Source organism: Amia ocellicauda, chromosome 17 (genome assembly GCF_036373705.1).
Source record: "Amia ocellicauda isolate fAmiCal2 chromosome 17, fAmiCal2.hap1, whole genome shotgun sequence".
NCBI lineage: Eukaryota > Metazoa > Chordata > Actinopteri > Amiiformes > Amiidae > Amia > Amia ocellicauda.
In genome coordinates, this window is record NC_089866.1 from 17,842,197 (window position 1) to 17,864,289 (window position 22,093).

Below are 22,093 nucleotides of genomic sequence, written 5' to 3' on the forward strand. Positions count from 1 at the left end.
GGAACAGTTTTATTTTAAAATTGGTAATTTTGTATTTTTCTCTCATGAGATGTGTTTTCTGGTAGTTGTGTCTGGTAGTCCCTGGGCTGCTGTTGGTCGAAAGTGATCGGAGAACTGGAGGAGCACTTGTTGATCTGATGTTATTTGTTTCCCACGCTGTAGGCTGTGACAGATGGAGAGATGGGACTGTGCCTTTTTTGCGTGATGCCCCAACCCCCCACTCTCCCCTTCCCCCTTCTACTTTACTCTCTACCCATCTGGTGTGGAGCCCCTGAGGCAGTGAACCAGCATCTTCTCTCTAACCTGAGGGAACAATGGGACGAATCCATCACAAGGAGCCTTTTCCCAATGCCTGAAAACGTTTCCATATCGTCTGGTTTCTTGCAGCACTCAACTTCTCTTATCAGTTGCCATATACCCATCAGATCCCCCCCTTCCCCCACCCCATGTGTGTTTCTTTTTTTACCCATTCTTTCTCAAAGACCTCAAATAGAATTTTTATATATAAGAATGTTGTTTTACTCCATCCTCCTGTGCCCTGGTTCTCCCTTCATCCCCATGCGCCAATAAGAGCGTAAACATTGCACTACTCAATTCAGAGCTCTGTGGATATCATCAGCGCCTTCACTGTGAATGAGATGGGTATTACTGTTTCGATCACATTACCATGCAGTAATATGTCAGTAGAAACTTTTCTCCCATTTCAGGGACTCGTTTCTTTGTTTACTTCTTTGTTTATTATTATTATTTGTAAAAATGTACGTATTGGATTATGATTTTTCATCTCTCTCTCTTTTTTTTTCCCTTCTCCCATCATACTTTGTGAATTTCACGAGTGTCTCTGTGTGTGACTGCTGGCGTCTCCTTATGCTTATGTCTGTTTGGAGTATAATGTGTGTCTTTGATGTGTATGATTTCATTTGCAAATCACGTTCGTGGGATGGTAAATTTTATACTTTAAAATGAAAATAAAATTTCTGTTGAAGGACGGACTTATTTTATTTAATTTGTGTTATTATTTTTGGAAATAATTATTTTGGGTTGAACACCAATGGCATAAACTATCTGGCATTGTTTTTATTTATGTATTTATTTATTTTTATTATTATTATTTCTGCATGATAACAAACACAGAGGGTCTGCTATCCAGTACTAAATAACATTGTGGTTTGAAACAGTAAAGTCAAAATATTCCTCACATTAAAAGTCTAAAGTAAGACCAAAATAATACTTTGAACCTATCTGTTCTGTCTGTTAAAAATATATATATAAGAATAAATTGAATGTATCAAGCCTCCTGGAATCAAGCAGGCAATCTACCCGTATCTGATTCAAAACAACAATAACAACAGCAAGTACTGAAGTACCAGGGACATTCTTTAATTTCTTGTTTTGCTTGTCTATTCGAAAATATATACGTGTCTAAAACGGTTTATTAATATTCATCACTTGCGCTTCAGATGTTTTTAGGTTGTGTTTGTTTTAAAATATAATTTCAGCTAGTTCTGGATTCATTACACATCGCATAAGAAGTGCATATATAAAACGGTTCAGAAAGCGATGTGAGAGTGTCAGCTAATTGTGCATAAGTGCATGCCTACCATTAGCGGCCCCATGCATGTGAAGTACCTGATTATCAGGGACTTGTAAACCTGGTGCGGATTGGAAACTAATGCATTGAAATGGTGCACCAAATGTCAAATAACGTACTTTTCAGGGATTTTTTTGGAAGGGGGTCCAACTATTATAATGTCTACCCCCCAAATAATACTAAAGAAGCATGAATACATCGATATGAAAGGACTTCTGCATCTTAATTTTTATTCCGATCTGAAATCCATAATTTATGAGACCCCGACTAATTGTGCAAGAATTTTGCGTGCTTTCTCTGCATAATGATAGTTTTGAAGATGATTCAGGTCAAGCACATCTTTTTGCTGCTCCACCAAAACCCAGACAGTTCATTTAAACAGAGGGGAATAACAAAGCTCTCTAAAGTATGTTTTATAAATCAGTAATCATGACAGGGATATGTCTTTCAATTCAACAACATATATTTGCGTGACACCAAGTTCACACCAAATAACATTTTATTAGCTCCAAAGAAACAACAACATTTTAACATGATAGAAATTCATTGTCCAGCTTTGCAAGATAATTTGTTTTCAAGGCTCTGACTGAGGGCAAACAAATTACAAGAGTATTCATAGCTCATCTCATGAATGACTAATAATGCAATATTCCTGCAAGCTATCAAACAAAGATATCCAATGAGATGCCTGAGACACCAATCTTGTCAGATATTACAGATTCCTGTAAACTTTTGCTGCCTTATGTATAGTATTTAGGATTATTTTAAAACAGAAAGTTATTTGTTTCTGGTCCCTAATTTGTGACATTTATTTATTCATTTATTTATGAATTTATTATTATTAAGATTATTAAAAGGTTAATTTAAATCACTTGCAATAAAACTGGGCAGTATCTACACCAATGATCGCTTGACATTCAGGATACATTTGCCTTCTACCTGTCTCCATATTTGCATCCACATACACTTTCTGCTACATGCACCTTGTGGGAATACCCAGTGGGTATTCATGAGCTGTATTCACAACATGGGTTTCTCTTTTTCTGGTTGCATATTTGTTAGCCAGTGAGAGCACAGGCTTTTAGCTAATGCTAATCGAGCCTGTTGTTGAAATCATTGTCATATGTAGTTGTACTAACTTCAGTGTTGTCAGTAGAAAAAGAAAATGGCACAACAATAGAATATGTTTATTGATTGAGTTGCGCCATTGAGGCCAAAAAGGATACAATTGACAGGTTTTGCAACAGCTGTCTTCTTTATAGTAAAATGACTGCTGTTAGGGAAATGTTTGGAGCACCGACAGATCTGTTTATTGCATATGAGCTTTACTGAATGCAGTTTGGATAACATTCTGGTCTGTATGATGTAATGCCACAGAAAGTGTAGAGGTGCAATTGCTATTATGCAGCCCCCCCCGATAATAGACATCACTGTTCCATTTCTGTCTCAGCAGACGCTTTTTTTTATTTTTTAATCAGCCTATTAAATACAATTATACAATTTGGTAATTATGGTTGCTAGTGAAGAAATTTACTGATTTTCTGTCAGAATTATCGATGTAGCGTCTGACAGGAAAGCAGCTATAATATATGCAGATGGGGGAAATTAAGAAAACAACTGCTTTGGAGAGATGTTTTGTAATCTGAAAAATATTGATGGATTATTTCCCTGTTCTCTGCTGCTGCTCCTATGCCTTTTTCTCCATGGCTTGATATGATAATTTAATATAATGGAGTTAATTACACATATTTCAAAGAATCTTGGTATTAAACTCGAATGTTTTAAAGACAGTCATTCGAGTGGTTGACTTCCAATTAAAGCAAATAAATTACCATTAAAGAGTCAATCATTTCAATTTTACTTGCATTGAAATTTAGGTTCAGTACTTGGTAGACATAATTTATGAACATAATTGTTAAATACTGGGTGGAAGTGAATAAGTGCAATTCACCATTGAGGTTAATTACTTGAATAATGTAATCCATGAATGTGTTAGTCTAGTGGAAGATTCTACTCAAAGGACACCAATTTTTGATGGTCTGTAAAGGGCCAACTTAACGTAAGTGATTGCATTCCCTATACAATTAAAAATGATAGCAAGTACAAATATATTCTATCTATATTTAATGCCCTTTTATACAAATATGTAGGCATAGCCATTCAGAAATTAAAAAACTTTTCATGTGGAAAAGTGAAATTCTTCTGTTTATATCCCACTGGGTTTACAGGTTGCTAGAGGAGATCAGAGTCTTAATTATCTGCTTGATCTACCTGTGAGTTTAAGGAATGTGGCTTTATCATTGGCAGTTCAATCAGGAAAGTAGCATAAAAGGGAGAGGTATTGATAATTTTCTACTTGTCTTCTAAACTGTGACTGAGACCATTTTGGGACTAAATAAAATGAAAGCACTTTATTTATTTTAAGTCCTTAAGTTTGTTTTTAATTATATTTTGTATCTGACAATTTTTCTGCCTTGTTGGGTATCTGCTCATACAGTTTTTAAAGTGGGGGGAAACAATAGCAAAATGTTTCCTTTTTTCAAAGTGAGGTGGGGATTCAGGTTGTGTGCTAGTGCCTGTGGTTGTTCAATTAACAAAATATGGAGCGCTTACTTTTCCATTGGGAAGACTCTCTGTGTGTCTTGTTTTGTTTGTTTTGGCCAGTTAATCAAGGTTAATGCACCCCTCTATTGAAATATTGGGCGCACAGCAACTCTTTTAATCTAAAAGCAGTCTGCATGACTTGACATTCAACGTCCATAGACCTTTATGCACTGGATTATGAAAATACAGCATGGCAAGAGTATGAAGTTTGTTCTGGGATCTGCTATAGCTATGGAATAGAAATTAAAATGCCTCACTTATTTTCCCTCATGTTTGCTTATATATCAGGACCTTACTGATATTAGAAAAAAAAAAGAATAAAACCCACTGAGATATTAAACATCACATACTGGCAATTATGACCTAAAATGTGTGGAATGTTTAAAAACCTTTACTGACATGTAACTCCATTCTTCAAAACCGATTGTAATTCCAGTAAAAGCACTATTGTAACAATCAATGTGTCCTTCTCTGTGTCTGTTACCTCTTGCTGAAATGCTGTTAGCTTCGATTTGCTTGCAAGTCACTGTTTTAAGTCACATGTGTCAGTAACTAGCATGTTTTTTTGTGAATAGTGACTTTGAAAGCTTTGTTAAATGCAAAAGGCAACCTCTGTAAACTACAATATTACATTTTATACTCTTAGCCTGTATAATAGAAAGAGCTTGATAGGTCATTGTGTATTTTTAGTGTTATTTTTGATGACTGTTGCAGAATGAGCTGGGATTATTATTATTATTATTATTATTATTATTATTATTATTATTATTATTATTATTATTATTATTTACTGTAAATTTGTTTGAAAGAACAATTGTTTCTGGTGCAAACATATGATGGGTCTACTCTTGTAAATTTGTACAGTAACATTTATAAAGTTTTCTACACTTTAAGAAAGTATTTATAATTTCAGCTGTTCGACTGAATGTCAGCTCTTTAAACTGCAGAACCTGTTACCATTTTGTGTTTTGTGCAGCGTTTGGTGGGGTAATGATGTCATAAATTATTTATGCCAATAAAGAATTTGAGACCTGTTGCATTACATGGCTGTCTTCTTGATGTTCATTTGTGCCTGGGTTTATTCTCCACATATGAGCTTGCTTAGGATAATTATATGTTACTTATTGGGATATCAGACTCCTTGCACCTCTTATTAATATGGGGAATTTCTGATCCAGTTATAATACATACAGTGAGGGAAAAAAGTATTTGATCCCCTGCTGATTTTGTAAGTTTGCCCACTGACAAAGAAATGATCAGTCTATAATTTTAATGGTAGTTGTATTTTAACAGTGAGAGACAGAAAAACAACAACAAAATCCAGAAAAACGCATTTCAAAAAAGTTATAAATTGATTTGCATGTTAATGAGGGAAATAAGTATTTGATCCCCTATCAATCAGCACTCACTCACTCACTCACTCACTCACTCACTGTATAAACTAAGTGTCTGTTGATGGTCTGCTACTCTGGCCACATGTTACTGTGAAACTTTCAGGAAAACAACAGAGACAACTTTCATTGTGTTCTTCCAATTCTTCACTGGATAAGTGTGTCTTGAGCACACCCACCCTGACAAAGTAGTTTTCCAGCATTTGTATGACTAAATGGAATGTGTGTTGTACCATGCACATGCATAGTAACGAAGCAATGAGCAAGTGGTCTCTGTGTTTTACTTCAAAGTGGGTGAAAAGGCCACTTCAGTAGAAAATATACCTGTAAGGCTGAATCACTGCATTTATAAATAACTGATATGTGTGCTGTTGTGAAGGGCTGCAGTGCTCAGTCCTGGTTTTAACAAACCTTCAACAGGTTATGCTTCCCTTCTATGGAATTGTATGGAAAATATTCAGAAAATGTTTAAGGGTCGCACCTGTTCTGTTCGCTAAAAGGTTGGACTTTTATGTAGGAGTCATGCTATATAATTAGAGTAATGTTTTTCACATCTGCAGTGTGATTGTTTAAGGAGATGGTTTATGAGTCCAAAATAAGGGATCAACAAACAAAGACTGTTAAGATGATTAATTCTAACAATAAAATATATGCAAGTGGTGGTTTACTGTTTTCGTTTTTAATCCCTTTTGTATTACACACAAATCCAGGCCAGCAAACAGTTAATTACAACCAGACAAAAATACAAAATTAAAAATCAAATCTGATGATTTTGATTACTGGGTAGGAACACCTGAACATTATATTCATATTGCTAACATATGTTTACATGTGGTCACATGTATTGTGACTGATATTATGTATTTATTGTTAACATTGTTTTAAATAGGCAACATTATGGTTTAAGAGTTTGAACTGATTATAGATGCATTATTGACATATTATTAATGTCTTATTAACTATATAATACATGATCAATAGATTAGGTAACAGCATACAATGTATATAATATGGGGCAAAAAGACCAGTATAAATAACAGTTTCTGATCATTATTTTAAATGCAGAACAGGCTTTATTTGTTTATTTGTACTCTAAATGGAGACTCAGTTTGAGGCCATCCACTTTCTTTCATTCCTTTTAAAATGTCTCAATTCTCATAGCCATTTTCTCCAAAATCAGTAATACAGTTCAGTTTACCCAGATGTAGTAGTAATATTTTCTATAATCAAGATTTATTTAGCAAACATGTTACTCTACCACTGAACAGTATAATGCAGTACACCGTAGTTTCATATACAGCCCACACAAGTACAGAACTCATCCAAGACACTAAAAATAAGATTAAACATTTTAATACTACTACAGAAGGAGGTTATTATCAATAGCTGCAGGACAGATCTGTGTAGATTAGTAAGGAAATGTGTGAAAATGGCTGCAGCTCTTGAAGTACCCCAGTGATTGCAGCAGTCTTGTTATTGTAAGATGGAGGACTTTATTTTAGTAGAATATTGATCAAAATTTCATTATGTATCTGCAACAGCTGTTAAAAACAATTACAACTGAAATTAAACGCTCTGGTAACTTCCTCACATTACATTCTCACATTGCAGCACCCAAATAAGATGAATGGGTTTAATTTAATCATTTCATTGTGAGCTTTCTTGGGCTTTCTTTCATGCAATCAAAATCAGACATGTTTCACAGGTCATAGGAGAATATGTTTATCTTCTGGGTTTATCTTTTTCTTTTGCTGTTGTTGATATATTCGTGTTGAATTTACAATCCTCAATAATTAATAAATTAACGTTATTCTTATTGGAGAAAAGGCCTGTGATGCTGTCTAATATCTGTCGCATAAGGTAAGCCTAACCTCTAGTTATATAATATAATATACACACTCTAAAAGGAATCTCCTGCTTTATGGTCACTGAGTAATCTTCATGACAGACAGCTTACTGCTAAACGTGCCCGCCTTTATCTCGGTGGGAACTTGACAGTGGAGTGTAGTTGATAAAAATGAATGTCAAATGTTTCATGCTGTCAGTTACGGCAGCTGTCAGTTTGGTGGTAGCTGTACCATCCTAATTTTTTAGAACCAAATTTCCTTTCCTTGAAAATGATTTCAAACATTCAGATTTTGTTGTTTTGTTTTCTTCCCATTGCTTGGCTTGACAGGGACAGATTTTAAAAGATTAATAAAATCAGAGAATGAATCTTTACCTCATCCAGATGTCTTTCCAAAATGTCCCACAAACTGAGTTAACTGAATTCAATGTTGCTGACTGTTGGATTTGCTAATATTATATTTAGTGTGTGTGTGTGAGCAGCTTATGTAATATACCTAAACTGAAGATATAATTAAGTCCATTATAATATATTATGTTTTATTTGGGGTTTTGCTTCTGTGCTGGAGACCTCCTCACTCACACTGGCGCCTCCTAAAATCCTAATGGTTGTTTGGCAGCTGTACAAGTATCATGCTGTCAACATTTCTTTGAAATCTCGATACAAAAAGTAATTAATTTTCACAAAGCCATTAGTGCTACAAGTAAAACTGAACACAACAGGGCAATTCATTATCAAACACAATGCTCTTTGACACAAGGTTTCTGTATGAAACCTTTCTCATGGGAAGACAAGAAGATTCAGAATTAATGACCCAGAAGGAATAACATTAACTTTTAACTTTCATGCAAATAACATAACAATCATATCCCGTGAAACATGGATCCCTTGGTGGTTGCACTGGATTTCAGCTGTGGTATGATTAGTCTTTATTTTCTGAAAAACTGATGGCACAATACGCCTCTCACCGAAAAGATAGGACTGACCTTTCACAGGCAAACAATTTCCCTGTTTTTCTACAAATACATCCAGCCCAAAGTTTATGTAAGGTCTTAAAAAGAAGCAAAAATGTTAACGTACAGTGTAAAGCATTTTCAGTAATTTAGGATTTAAGTTACCACTATAAATAACCTTTTATCTAAACCAATTACAATATCCAGTCAAAATGGACAATCCACAGCTGCCTATTTTGCTAACAACTGCGATCCAAGATCAAGGTACATGTATAGGTTTTCTTCCAACCCCTACTCCCCCTCCCATCCTATAACCTTTACATTTCTCTGCCAATTTAGTGGGAGTGAAGAGGAACATGACAGGACCAAACCATAATAGGAAAACAAACTGAACAATATATATTCATGTTGTAATCCAGCGTATGCCGTGACATGGTTAATTATGGTCCAGAATAAAGCTATAGATAATTGGAAGCAAAGACTTCATGTGGGTGGGAAATATCTTTGAAAAGGCTAATAAAATACTGATGACGTGAACCAATGGCTACCCAATAGCTCAAGAGAGATAAGCGAGTCAAAGGTATTCAGGCAGAGATGTCTTGTCTTTTATGTATATGCCTTTCTCTAAGGACCCTTCTGGAAATCATATTGCTTTCGTTGTTGTTCCATACCTTTGATTTAGATTTTTTGGAATTAGTCACGTACCCTGGATCTTGAGTGGGGGCAATTACATTTTTATTTTTCTTCTCGTGCTACACAGGAGTGTGCACTACAAATCAGTTTGACTGGTTGTGTCAAAAAGAGATCCACATTAAAGATGCCTTAGCTTCACATGAGCACATAAAACCCTGGCAGTTTTAGGTTATTAACAAACACAGTTGATCCCAAGCATATCCTAAATGGGGTATACAGTACTTTTGGCCTTCATTTCACTCACACAAGAAAGGCACAGAGGGTTTTGTTTTAGAGTGTGGTGAGAAACAGGAATTGATAATTGCAGTTTCCAAATGTGATTTTAATGTAAGGATGCCACATGGGAAATAAAATTGTTAAAAGAGTAAAGTTCAGTATGAAGATAATAATATGAAGTACGTGTCCAAGTCTACACTCTGTTATGAGCATAAAATCAACCTTTTTGAAAAGTTGAATGTGAATGTAATTTGTCTTTTATTACAGCATATCTGAGTGCAAAGATGATTTCTAATTAAAATCTATTGGGGGATATTCATTAAAGCATGTGGAAGACCAAAATGGGACTTGAACACTCATGAAAAAACCCATATGAACGTTGCCTTGGTCTTCCACAGAGAGATTCCTGTAAGGCGTGGAGTTCCCGTTTCTAGCAGGGTGCTGAAATTTGTCACAGCTTCTGACACTGCAGGAGGCCTTATTCCCCACCCACCCACTGTCAGAAACACCACACATTTTTAGCAGCAGAGCTTAGCACTTATTATAATGCTGTGATTGAAGAGCAGTCTCTAAGGAACAACCCATTAGGAATGATGTGCCCTTTTCTGATACCACGCTGTCACACTAAACATTTTGTGCTGTCAGGATTTCTCTGTGTCATGTAGATAGCCTATCTCACTACTTACTTACCTCCTTATTTGTTTTAAAATGATAATATATAAAGAAATACATGTTAACATCCTTCCTGGTGGTAAAAGTACTTATCACAATATCGTGGATATTTCCCGTTACAGCTGAACACAATGTGGCATAATTTTTGATGTTATTGTTGTGGACCGCTTCATGTCCCTGATGTTTGCAGCCTTGTTTTCTATGATTCCGGAGAGAGCATTGTGGAGTCAAAAATCTTAGTTATTGTAATTATTGTAATTAGACAAAGCAGCAGGTGCAGTTTAAAATGAATAGTGAAAGAAGATTTGAGCATTAAGCAATTCCATCCCACAACTCCCGAAGCACACAATCTAAAGTTTCAATAATTATATTTTCTACAGCAGTGTATGCCAACTACAGTATGCTAATATAAAACCCGAAGTCAGTTGTATTGAAGGTTTAAAATCACACAAGCTGATTAGAATTCTTTGGATGTTTTTCATGGAAACAAAGACATCTGTTCTTTGACCTTATGTAACTTTTAGCATTTGGACAGTTTCTGTCACTTGGCGTCTTCTTTTTCGTACTGACTGAGGCGTCACCCAAAGGTACGGCTAAGATGATGGTTGAGCAAGAGTGATGTTTCTTGCAACATTTATATCAGATCCATTTCAAAGGAACCCACAGGAATGGATGCTGAATGAAAATGACAAACATACACCGATCAGCCATAACATTATGACCACTGACAGGTGAAGTGAATAACACTGATAATCTCGTTATCATGGCACCTGTCAGTGGGTGAGATATATTAGGCAGCAAGTGAACATTTTGTCCTCAAAATTGATGTGTTAGAAGCATGAAAAATGGGCAAGCGTAAGGATCTGAGCGACTTTGACAAGGGCCAAATTGTGATGGCTAGACGACTGGGTCAGAGCATCTACAAAACTGCAGCTCTTGTGGGGTGTTCCCGGTCTGCAGTGGTCAGTACCTATCAAAAGTGGTCCAAGGAAGGAAAAGCTGTGAACCGGCGACAGGGTCATGGGCGACCAAGGCTCATTGATGCACGTGGGGAGCGAAGGTTGGCCCGTGTGGTCCGATCCAACAGACGATCTACTGTAGCTCAAATTGCTGAAAAAGTGAATGCTGGTTCTGATAGAAAGGTGATAGAACACACAGTGCATCGCAGTTTGTTGCGTATGGGGCTGCGTAGCCGCAGACCAGTCAGGGTGCCCATGCTGACCCCTGTCCATAGCCGAAAGCGCCTACAATGGGCATGTGAGCATCAGAACGTGACCACTGAGTAATGGAAGAAGATGGCCTGGTCTGATGAATCACGTTTTCTTTTACATCACTTGGATGGCCGGGTGCATGTGCGTCACTTACCTGGAGAACACATGGCACCAGGATGCACTATTTGAAGAAGGCAAGCCAGTGGAGGCAGTGTGATGCTTTGGGCAATGTTCTGCTGGGAAACCTTGAGTCCTGCCATTCATGTGGATGTTACTTTGACCACCTACCTAAGCATTGTTGCAGACCATGTACACCTTTTCATGCACACAGTATTCCCTGATGGCATTGGCCTCTTTCAGCAAGATAATGTGCCAAAAATCGTTCAGGAATGGTTTGAGGAACACAACAACGAGTTCAAGGTGTTGAATTGGCCTCCAAATTCCCCAGATCTCAATCCAATCGAGCATCTGTGGGATGTGCTGGACAAACAAGTCCGATCCATGGAGGCCCCACATCACAATTTACAGGACTTAAAGGATCTGCTGCTAACGTCTTGGTGCCAGATACCACAGCACACCTTCAGAGGTCTAGTGGAGTCCATGCCTCAACAGGTCAGGGCTGTTTTGGCGGCAAAAGGGGGACCTACTCAATATTAGGCAGGTGGTCATGATGTTATGGCTGATTATTGTATATGCCTTCTGTTTTAAATTGAATGCTGTCTTTATGGAAGGTAATGTCATTTGGATTGTGCAAATGCCCAATCCCTGACTTTAACTAAACATTCTCTGGGAAAAAGTAGTATTGCCTTTTACTCCAACACATAAAGTTAGTCCCCGTTGTCCTTGCAATGAACAAAGATGGGTTCTGGAACACACAATTTAGTAGCTGCTTTTAAGAATATTTAAACTTCTCGACTTCTGGAAATTGACCTAATTCAGGACACAATAAGGATTATTATATTATATATTATATTCCACTAAGTTGTTCACGTGAAAGCATTTGACAGTGAGGACAAAAAGGCAGGTGTAAATGGAATTTCTCACCCCATTTCTCATAATGTCATAAGTCACAGTCTCCTTTTTTAAATGTATTTCAATGCCAGTATCTCTCACGAGACACACACACATCTCCCTCCCTTCAGATCAGTTTGACAGTATGACGTTAAAATCATTGCTTGATAAAATGTCACCGAAGATGTCTCCTACTTGATTCATGAAAAAGCGTAGTGTGCCAGCTATCATTCACATGCTAGATCTGTGTTAGAAGTCACTTCTTTCTCAATACATTCTCTCAGGGGAAGTTCACAATAAGACTACGCTGGTTAATGGCAAACACACACTTGCCAGGAAAGTACGTTTCCGTTACACACTTCCCACTCTGCATGTGGATTTTTTATTCTAATATTTGTGCATGTATTAAGCGAAATGATTGTAGTTTAAATTAAGTTTGAAAGGAAACTATGATACTGCATTACATGTAGTACAAGTGCACCAATGTGTAATACTGAAAATAATGAAAAACAAATGCAGAGGAAATCAAAACCTAGGCCTTCTTCGATTACTGATTTTTACAACAACATTCAATGTTTTTCAGTCAACCCTTAAGGGTGCTTCATGGTGCTTGTTTGTCTTGTGAGAGAACTTATTTAGGATTTAAATTAGTTATTTGTATGCACGGAGAACACCAAGTAAGTTCCTGTTAAACTGAAACGTATTCAACACTAAAACAAACAGCACTTAAAATCTGTCAGCACTCCAGACCCAACAATCATTAAAATGAGAGGATTCAAGCCTTCAACTTGCCTGCAAACATAACTAATGCTAACATCCAAGTAACCTATGCATCAACAGTGTGAATTCAGGGGGAAATAACTATATTATATTGGTTTTTTTCGCACCATTTCAACAAAATGTGTGGTATCCAGTTGTAAGTCTAATGTCATTTTCTACACATGCTGTTTGAGAAATTTCAGTACAGGATTGCCAAACTAAGACCACATTTTACTATTTCAATATAATATCGGAATTATAATATGATATAAAGCATCTCTTTGAGCTATTTTCAATAAAGAACTGAAACAATGTCCGAAAAGGAAGATGTTTTTATATCCAGTCAGATTTGTATTATTATTATTATTATTATTATTATTATTATTATTATTATTATTATTATTGAAATGAAAAGGGTTTACTCAGCCACAATACGCAAGAGTGCAGCAGAGCCATTACCCATTTTGACTGCCTGCAGCGTGCTAGGAGTGTGATTCAGAGGATGCATATTCCCTACTGATACTCATCACGGCTCTTATAGATTTCATTGTGGCTTAGATGCAATGTAGCCTTGAAATGTACCAGCCCCCATGCAACACAACCTAAAAACAAACAAACCATTTTCCAAATTCTGGTGAACTATTTCAAACGAGGCCCTGGAAACTACGCTGGCGGGTGGACGGGGTGATTGTACATCCTGTTTTAGTCCCACTATAACCTGTTTCTTCAAATGAAAAGCACTGCCATCAGCAGGAAGGGGGCTCGGTTTCAGAACGACACCGTATCAAAGGTTAAATGCACACTCACACTCCTGCTACAGCAAGAATGCGTTGTCCTGTTTCTGAGAGTTAATGAGGTAACTTGACAATCAGAAACTGCAGATGTAAATAATCTTCAGTGGCATCACAAGCTGGCAGACATGTACATTAAGTGCACATAATTAAAAGTTGCTATAGAAACCTGATATCCATTCTGAAGTGCTAGCTGGAAATCACACCTGACCAATTAAGAGGGGTATATTTAGTGCCTGATTGATGAAAACATTGAGCTCTGTCGGCAACGTACATACCATCAGGTACATGCAAAGATGCCTCTGGTGTACATGCTAATGCTCTTCCTGTACTATGACAAAGGCATTCATTCCTATCAATTGTGTGCGGAAATAACTGTTCCCTTCACCAATATTTGATTGGATTGATTACGGAAGCAGCAATGGCAGTTCACCAGAGTGACATAGGATAAAACCATTTCCCAATGATTTTCTTCTAACATCTCCTGTAATTAAAACCTTTATTTCCCCTAGGCAAGGCGTTTTCAATAGCCATTACATGTATTTAATGTAATATCCTAAATACACGCTATTAATAAAATATGGGGGCGAGGCATGTGGTTTTCGAGTTTCATCATTTAGTTTCCTTTGTCATTTTATTCACCTGCTTTCTGTAGAAATACAACACTGAATAAAATCAAAAGGACCCCTATTGCCCACATTCATTGCTCAGTGTTCACAAAAATGAAAGACACTTTATTTAATTTAACGCCTCAAGTGATTAACGTATACTCTTGTCTCCATTAATGTCCTGCAGATAGAATTATTTTCTCCCCCTGACTGTTCCACGCTGCTCTTACAATGGAAACAAACACATTTCATGTCTTTCATGTTCCTTAAGAGACAAATAACCAGCTCAGCACGAGAAATATGCAGGTGGAGATACATTTATCCTCTTTCTGCTGCCAAACATTACACATTTCTCTTGATTTATTTAATAGTAATAATAAAAAAAACATCTTTCAGTATCTAAGGTTATAAGATATTCTGCTAAGGAACGCATCCTTAACTCCCATTAAAAGACGCAGAAGGGCCCTATTTACTGTCCTACTGCATTGTGTAATATAAGGATTCATCAACAACAATTCCCATTGGGGGTAAATTCGTAGGTTGTAAAAGGAAGGGATTTGAAAAACCAGCAGATGTGATTTTAGTTTGCAAGCATTAGCTAAACATGGTGTGCTACAGAGTTGAGCTTATGGCAAGGTTTAAAACCCCTTTCTGAAGATGTTGGTTTATTCGAAGGCAGATGGTACTACTCAGGGATCAAATTGTTGACAGAATAAACTAGATTGAGCAGTGGTCTATATATAAATCCATATATTTAATACATTCCTCTAAAAGGCCATGAAACAAGGACATGATCGAATGAGGGTGGATATCAGGTAGTTTAATACATGTATTCTAGTGAAGTATTGTTGAGTTTGTCAGTAAACAAGTACATTGTTTTATTGCAGATTTAAAAAAAAAAATCATTAAATAATTATTATTTAATGTACTTATATATGACATATTTCCCACTTCAGTCTGACAGACAGATTAATCCACCGAGAAGGAAGCAGTAAATCACACACATGACAAACTATATAGGAGTATGTATTTATGTATGTAGTATGTCCAGTATTCCAGCAACTGAGCTTGGGGTAACCATTTTGGATAGGGTATCTGGATAACTCCCCACTTCTGCAGTACATCAAAGTACACACGCTCCTCTTACAAATGGGCAATAGAAGGAAACATGTGATCTACTAAAACAAAATAAATCCCTTTACAAATAAGATTTTCTTGGCTACTAGATTTGACAGTGTTCATTCATCTGTATCAAGCCTGGAAATTGATCTTGTTTGAGAAACTGGTTCCACTTCCCTGTCATCCCTTATAGGAACAATTGAGTCTATTGTCATTCATATATATGATTTATATGCATAACCACAGCCATTTCTTCTGTGTCTGTGCAATAAACAGTATTCAAAAATGCCTTAATCTGTATTCATAATGCTAATCAGAAATGTATATTTTAATTATAAATTTGTCAGTACTTTCAATTAGATTATTAGTTCTGATTCCTATAAATCTAAAATGATGTATAGTGATTCAAATCTATGTGAAATGCTTTGATTTTTGTACTTTTCATTTACAGAACATATGGATTTACATTATGTAGATCACCAATCTTTTAAAACAATCCTATTGCTTTAATTATTATTATTATTATTATTATTATTATTATTATTATTAGTAGTAGTAGTAGTAGTAGTAGTAGTAGTAGTAGTAGTATAAAGGAGAAGGAAGAGCCCTCATTAAAACTAAAGGCTGGCAACAATTATTAATTTGTGATAACTGTATTTATTCCCAGACATTCTATAACCCTGCAATGTATATCCTGGTATAATGATGCTGTTTTAGACTTTCCTGTTTACATAATTTACATAATATGTACGTTTTACGTGCTCTTAATTAGTCATAGTGTCTCGTGCTCCCTCACACACGATTGGCTGACTGACCTTCCTGAGAATGCAGCTGAATGCCACACTCTCATTAGTTGGTCAATCAGCCAATCAGACAGCCAAGAGACACCTCTGGTCAGGCCAGTTGTGGCTTAACTTCATTTAGTTGATTGATAGAGTAAGAGTTCTGTTTGCATTGAAGGCTGGTGCACTTCTTTGATTTGTCTTTTTGTCCTTTTGTCTTCTTAAGTGGCTGAAGTGCTGATTTGTGTTGTTGTTTTTTTCATTCTTCTCCAAAATGCAATGAACCCTCCCTGGGTTTGCAGTTGCTCAAGCCTGCCACAGTAGTGTAAGAGGTTTGCATGTACCACTTAATTTCCTAACTTGAATGTGAAACAGCACAGATCCCATCATTGAAGACCCAGGTTAATTCATGAAGCTGGCTGCACATCCTGTTCCTTTTTAAGTGGCTTTATGCAGAAATCACATCCTTGGGCTCATTGTGGAGAAGTGAGAAAACCTTACTCACTAAATGAAACTCTTTTGTTTCTCTGTGTCTTGCGAACCTGGATGTGATATTAAGTAACAAGTATTGTATTTATTTATTCCTTTCAGGCACGCTTACACATCCACTCCCACGCCCAGATATGCATGGCAATGTATAGTTTACTAGTTTAAATCCTAGGGGAAGAAAGATACTTTCCCTTGATTCCCTTTATATTAAAATCAGTGAGCTGAAATCCAAAGATACATTATTCTCTCTCTCTCTTCCTCTACCTCTACCAGTATGATTATGGAAGCCCTAACCAATGGAATACATATAGGAGTTAAACATAAATTGTATCTACTAGCATTTTTGTTGATTGTACAAAACTTTACAAATGCATCCTAACACAGATTCAGTGTGAATACCACCTTTCAACCTAACCCTTATCTACTGCTATTGTAACCCTGACCCTAAGCCTGACCATAGACCAAGAAACCTGACTGTATCCCTAACACTAGTTGATGTGAGGGTGTAAGAGGGTCATACTGCTTCAGGGTTAATGCAGAGACCTGGGATCGTGGTGTGGATTGATGCTGTCCAGGAGTATCCCCAGTGCTCTGGCAAAACAGGATCTTCCAATAGTTACTCATCTCCGTAAAATATATATTGAATATAAACCGTTAATTAAATAAAAGCGTAAACATTCAAGAGAGGATGATGAAGAAGAATAATGATAACAGAATGACTATCAGGGGAACATTAATTTAGTGTTTGATGAATTTAAAAAAAGTTGGATGTGGTTGCAATAGACAAACTAAAATGAAAACCACAATTCCTTATTCCTTCTTTCTCTGAGTCTCTCTTTTTTAACGCATGATTTATATATGTGTGTGTGTGTGTCTGTATATATGCTCAAAAGGACGCATTGTCGTTAGAATAAAACGAGTATAACTGATAACACTGTGATAGTATTTATGACACACTGACCTTACTGTTACATTCAAAAGCATAACCATGTCTTCAAATTGTACTCATTATAACGGGGTTTCTCCTCTTTTCTTCTCCTTCCTTTAAATGTGTTTTATGTACTTATGCCACATTGTATTATTATTGTTGTTGTTATTTATGTATTTATTATAACATACATTTTCTTTTTCATTCAACTACTATTCTGTAAATGCACAATCTGTAATCTTGTATTATTTGTTGGTACTTATTCAATGCTACCTGTAGTTATTTGCTGTACAGGCTTTGGCAATACTTGTCTAACCTTTGTCTAAGCTCTTCGGAATTGAATAGAATACACACATGTTCAGCTACAGTTTGTGTTATCTTTACTTCCACATGTCCTTGAAATAACACATCATGAACTATACCGTTAGGTTCATGAGAAGAAGTCAAATATCTCTGTTTCGAACTTGAATACAATGCATATAGAAATACAACAACAGTGCATGTGTTTGTCCAGCTATCATGATAATGAGAAGTATATTACCCGTCCACACCCATTGAACTGGTTGGATGTCAGGGGTAATTCGTCTCTGTGATGACAGGCATGAAGGCTGTACACCATGGGATAAATGCCTGCTCACGACCCAGTGTGATCATCATATCCCCCCGTGTTGCATATTTATACTGCACCCTGCATCCTAGAGGCGCACAGACACGCTGCTTTTCTAAGGTGACAGCCTGGAGAAACGGGGGAGAGATACGCATCCACAGTGCAAGGAAACAAGCAAACAGAATAAAAGCTAGTAAAGAAACAACAGCAGGAACAACAAGACTAAAGGACCGGAGAAGCTTTACTATCAGAGTGGTCGTCTTCGGTAAAGGTAAGTGGTTTCATTGACTTTTCAGTTGTTAAAAAAACCAGCAACTGATTTCAAATCGCATGTACTAATATGTTCACTCACACTTACTTAAATCGGCATTTGCTAGCGGTTTCCATTTAAGATCTACCCTGTTGATTTTTAAGATTTCATTTTGAAGAAAGAATCCTACTTTTTCTTCTGATATGAAGATGCGAGTCAATGCATTGGACTGTCGGGTCTCCATAGTCATAATATACAGTTTGGTCCTTACTTTAGAAGATGGGCAACTGTCTACAAAATATATAAATGCAAAGGTTTGCGATATTGATTCGTGGCGTTATTGATTATGCATTACTTGTACTTTGCAGTATGATTTGCATTACACAATGTCATTACAGTTTGCATAAATACAGATCTTTACTTAATAAAACCTTACATGTATGGTTCTTTTTTTTTTTACTTTTCCTGCACTGCGTGTAATATGAGTATGCAAAGGTGGATTTATTGCAATTTGATTTGAAGTTTTGTTCTTTTCTGATGGAAAATCGTACTTGACTTTTTCAAAATAACAGATGCAAATATTACCAAGAACAACCGAGGCACCACAAGCTGTTAATGTTTTTGTATCGAGCGAGGTCTGCCACCAGTAGCTATTTCCTCTGCCTCATAAATATACATAAATATATATTTTCATTTTCTATTTGAAGTTGACTTTTTTGTATTTAGATGCATTTGCATTGAGAATTGAATATGTTATGATTTAACATGTTTCATGCATTTTCTTACGTTAAAACAAATAAATGCATTCAAAATAGCAATGCAATAGAATCAGCAATGATCTATACAGTACTGACTTTCAATCGCATGATGTAGGATTGTTTGGCGCACAGTTGGTGAAACTGTTGGCAAACTATAACAGTGTGGCTTTAAATCCAGAATCAGCAAAGATCTGAAAGAGGAATTGGACTGGTATGAAGGAAAGTAATTCACAGAAAAAATGAGGGGGTGTAACAGCATTAGATCACTTGAATGTGGGCAATATTTTTTCCTTCAGATGCCTTTTCTAAACTTAACCCTTTTGAATGATAAAATGTTAGTGTTGACGTTATTTTTGTAAGTTTCATTAAAAACGAATTAGATAATTTGAACAGATATACAGGGAGAAATGACAATTACGCAGCAGAGACACCAAACTGTGCGGCTGATCTGTGAACATATAGAAGTTAGTGGGAACCTTTGAACATTACATTAAAGGTTTGCGCCTGTAGAGACTAATGCAATAACACCCATTATGTGGTAACTCAGGGATAGAAATGACACACTTTCCCGTTTCAACGTTTTCTTTTTGGTTAAATACATATTTTTAAAAGTTAGTCATTTTATAAAACCCACAAATAACTCTTGATAAAAATTGGAATAGGCATTTGTGTTTCTTGCCGGAGGGATCCATTTGTAATAGTTTAAGATTCCCAGGGAATCATTTCTAACACAACACCTGTCTTAATCTGGAATCTGGAATAGTCCTTTCAAACACTGGCGGATATTAATATTAATGAGAATAGGCGTACAAACGACAGTGATGTATCTCCTTAGAAAACGTGGTTGGATAAACCTTCTGAAAATGATTTTCATAGCCCACATTATGGTCTGTGATCCATCATTTCCACTCAAACATTTTTCAGCTGTCCAATATAAGTTTGAAAGTGTGTGATTTTAATTGAATTAAAGTGTTATGCATGTGTAAAGCTGAATACTCAGACACTGGGGTGAAGGTTTATGGTTGAAATTACACGAAATTCAAATCCTAGAAGGTTGAAAAAGTCTCCCTGTTTTACGTGTCACCACTGTCCATGGTGCTGAAGCGAGTTGTTTTTTGCCCGAGTCTAGTTACTCCAGTGTGTCTGACCTGGAGTATCGAAGCAGTCATCAGAAACACTTTTAAACACTTTTGACTACACTAATACGCAAACATTCATAAACACAACACACTAGATATTCATGAATGCATCCATGCTTGGTTGGTGCGAATACCAGCACCACCTAAGCAAACAGAAACTACAGATATCAGAAGCTGTTGAATGAGTATCATGTTTGCCAGATGCCTGGAAAAGGACCGCTGCGTAATGCATGCATTTAGAAAAAAGTTCACGTTTGCAAGCAATGCTCTATTATTGTCTGAATAAAGTGTTCTCATTGTACGTGATCAAGCATACAATTCATGTTGCGCTATTTTGGGATGGTAACTATTCTGGGTGCTCTGTTAAAATATAAAATGATTGCATCGGAAATCTATAATAGGACTGGAAGGCAACAGTATTTGTAATTGGCTGTATCCACACTCCTGCGATAGTCTGGTACTCATTCATATACAGCTTCTGGAAACATAACAAATATGTATAGAATATAGTTACTTTTAATGTTAGTAACGACTTGAACTCACTCTCTTAACATTTGCACCCATTCTCCTCCCCCCCACACACACCAACAAATACTCCTTCAAATTATATTTCAAGAATCCAATAGAAAGTTGTAAATATAACGCTGGGTGTTTCATAGTCTGGTTTGTTAATGGTACCATACTCTGACTGGCATTGTTTGCATTGCTTCTGGACTTTAAATAATAATTCGTCTTTGCACAATGGAACAGTAGTCATGTTATCTCATCTTTATGCATTTCAGAGAGTGCAGAGAAATAATCAGACTTAAACGACTTAATATAATTAACATAATCATAGTAATTTAAATTAATTTGATTTAAACTAAAGTACATTGTTAGTGCTGGTAATACGAATTGGGATTTCCTGTAAAAAAATAATAATAACAATAATGAAAATCAATCACATATATAATTATAGGAATAATTCATTCTAATAACAAAAATGTTTTTCAGTTAGACCTGGTTCATTCAAGTCAGAGCAGCATGACATTCTTGGGTGTCCATATACAATTGAAGAAGATATGATAAAAAGATGCATTTTGATTACTTGAATATTTTTCATGTCTGAATTTCTGTGCAGCAGACTCAGGTCAAAAAACTGCTTTAAGTCTTTTATTTAGACCGACAGGCTCACTGCTGTGCTATCAGGGCTTTTTTAAACTGTGATTTCATCAGAATTATGCAAGTCTTATTAAACACAGTTATTCATATATGTCTAGACAGCACAAGAATACAGACGTTACAACAATAGTAAATATGTTTCAATGCCTTGAGTCTGTAATCATTAGTTCATTCTGGATAGTTGTAAGATACACTCAGGAGCAAGCTATATCAACTGATAACCCAGGCACTAGTCCTATACTCTCTATCTTTTACATTAATTCAGTTAATATATCCTGTTTTTGGGAAAAGGTCACACTGTGCTTGAAGAAATGTTTCAGCACCTGCATTTGCGTTAAAACATACATGTCAAATACAAAATCAGTAATATGTCCTGACACGTGTTGCAATTCAATGGAATCCACTCTGAACCAATTCCTTGGGGGATAAATGACCATAACAATCCTCTCTTGAAGCTATTCTCTTTTTCTGAAGGGTACTTCCCTCTGTTAGACAGTATACAATAAGGGACGAA

General features: G+C 36.3%; 2 protein-coding genes across 2 annotated transcripts in view; both read left to right on the top strand.

Moving 5' to 3' along the window:
* Nucleotides 1–985, top strand: part of ksr2 (kinase suppressor of ras 2) — a 78,483-nt gene extending 77,498 nt beyond the window's left edge. Inside the window, exon 22 of the mRNA XM_066689415.1 lies at nt 163–985. Coding sequence (XP_066545512.1) covers nt 163–169 — 7 coding nt within the window. The 3' untranslated portion in view covers nt 170–985. The remainder of the gene's footprint in view (nt 1–162) is intronic.
* A 17,348-nt stretch (nt 986–18,333) lies between these two features.
* Nucleotides 18,334–22,093, top strand: part of nos1 (nitric oxide synthase 1 (neuronal)) — a 28,727-nt gene continuing 24,967 nt past the window's right edge. Inside the window, exon 1 of the mRNA XM_066689498.1 lies at nt 18,334–18,542. The gene's annotated coding sequence lies outside the window, so the exon portion shown is untranslated. The remainder of the gene's footprint in view (nt 18,543–22,093) is intronic.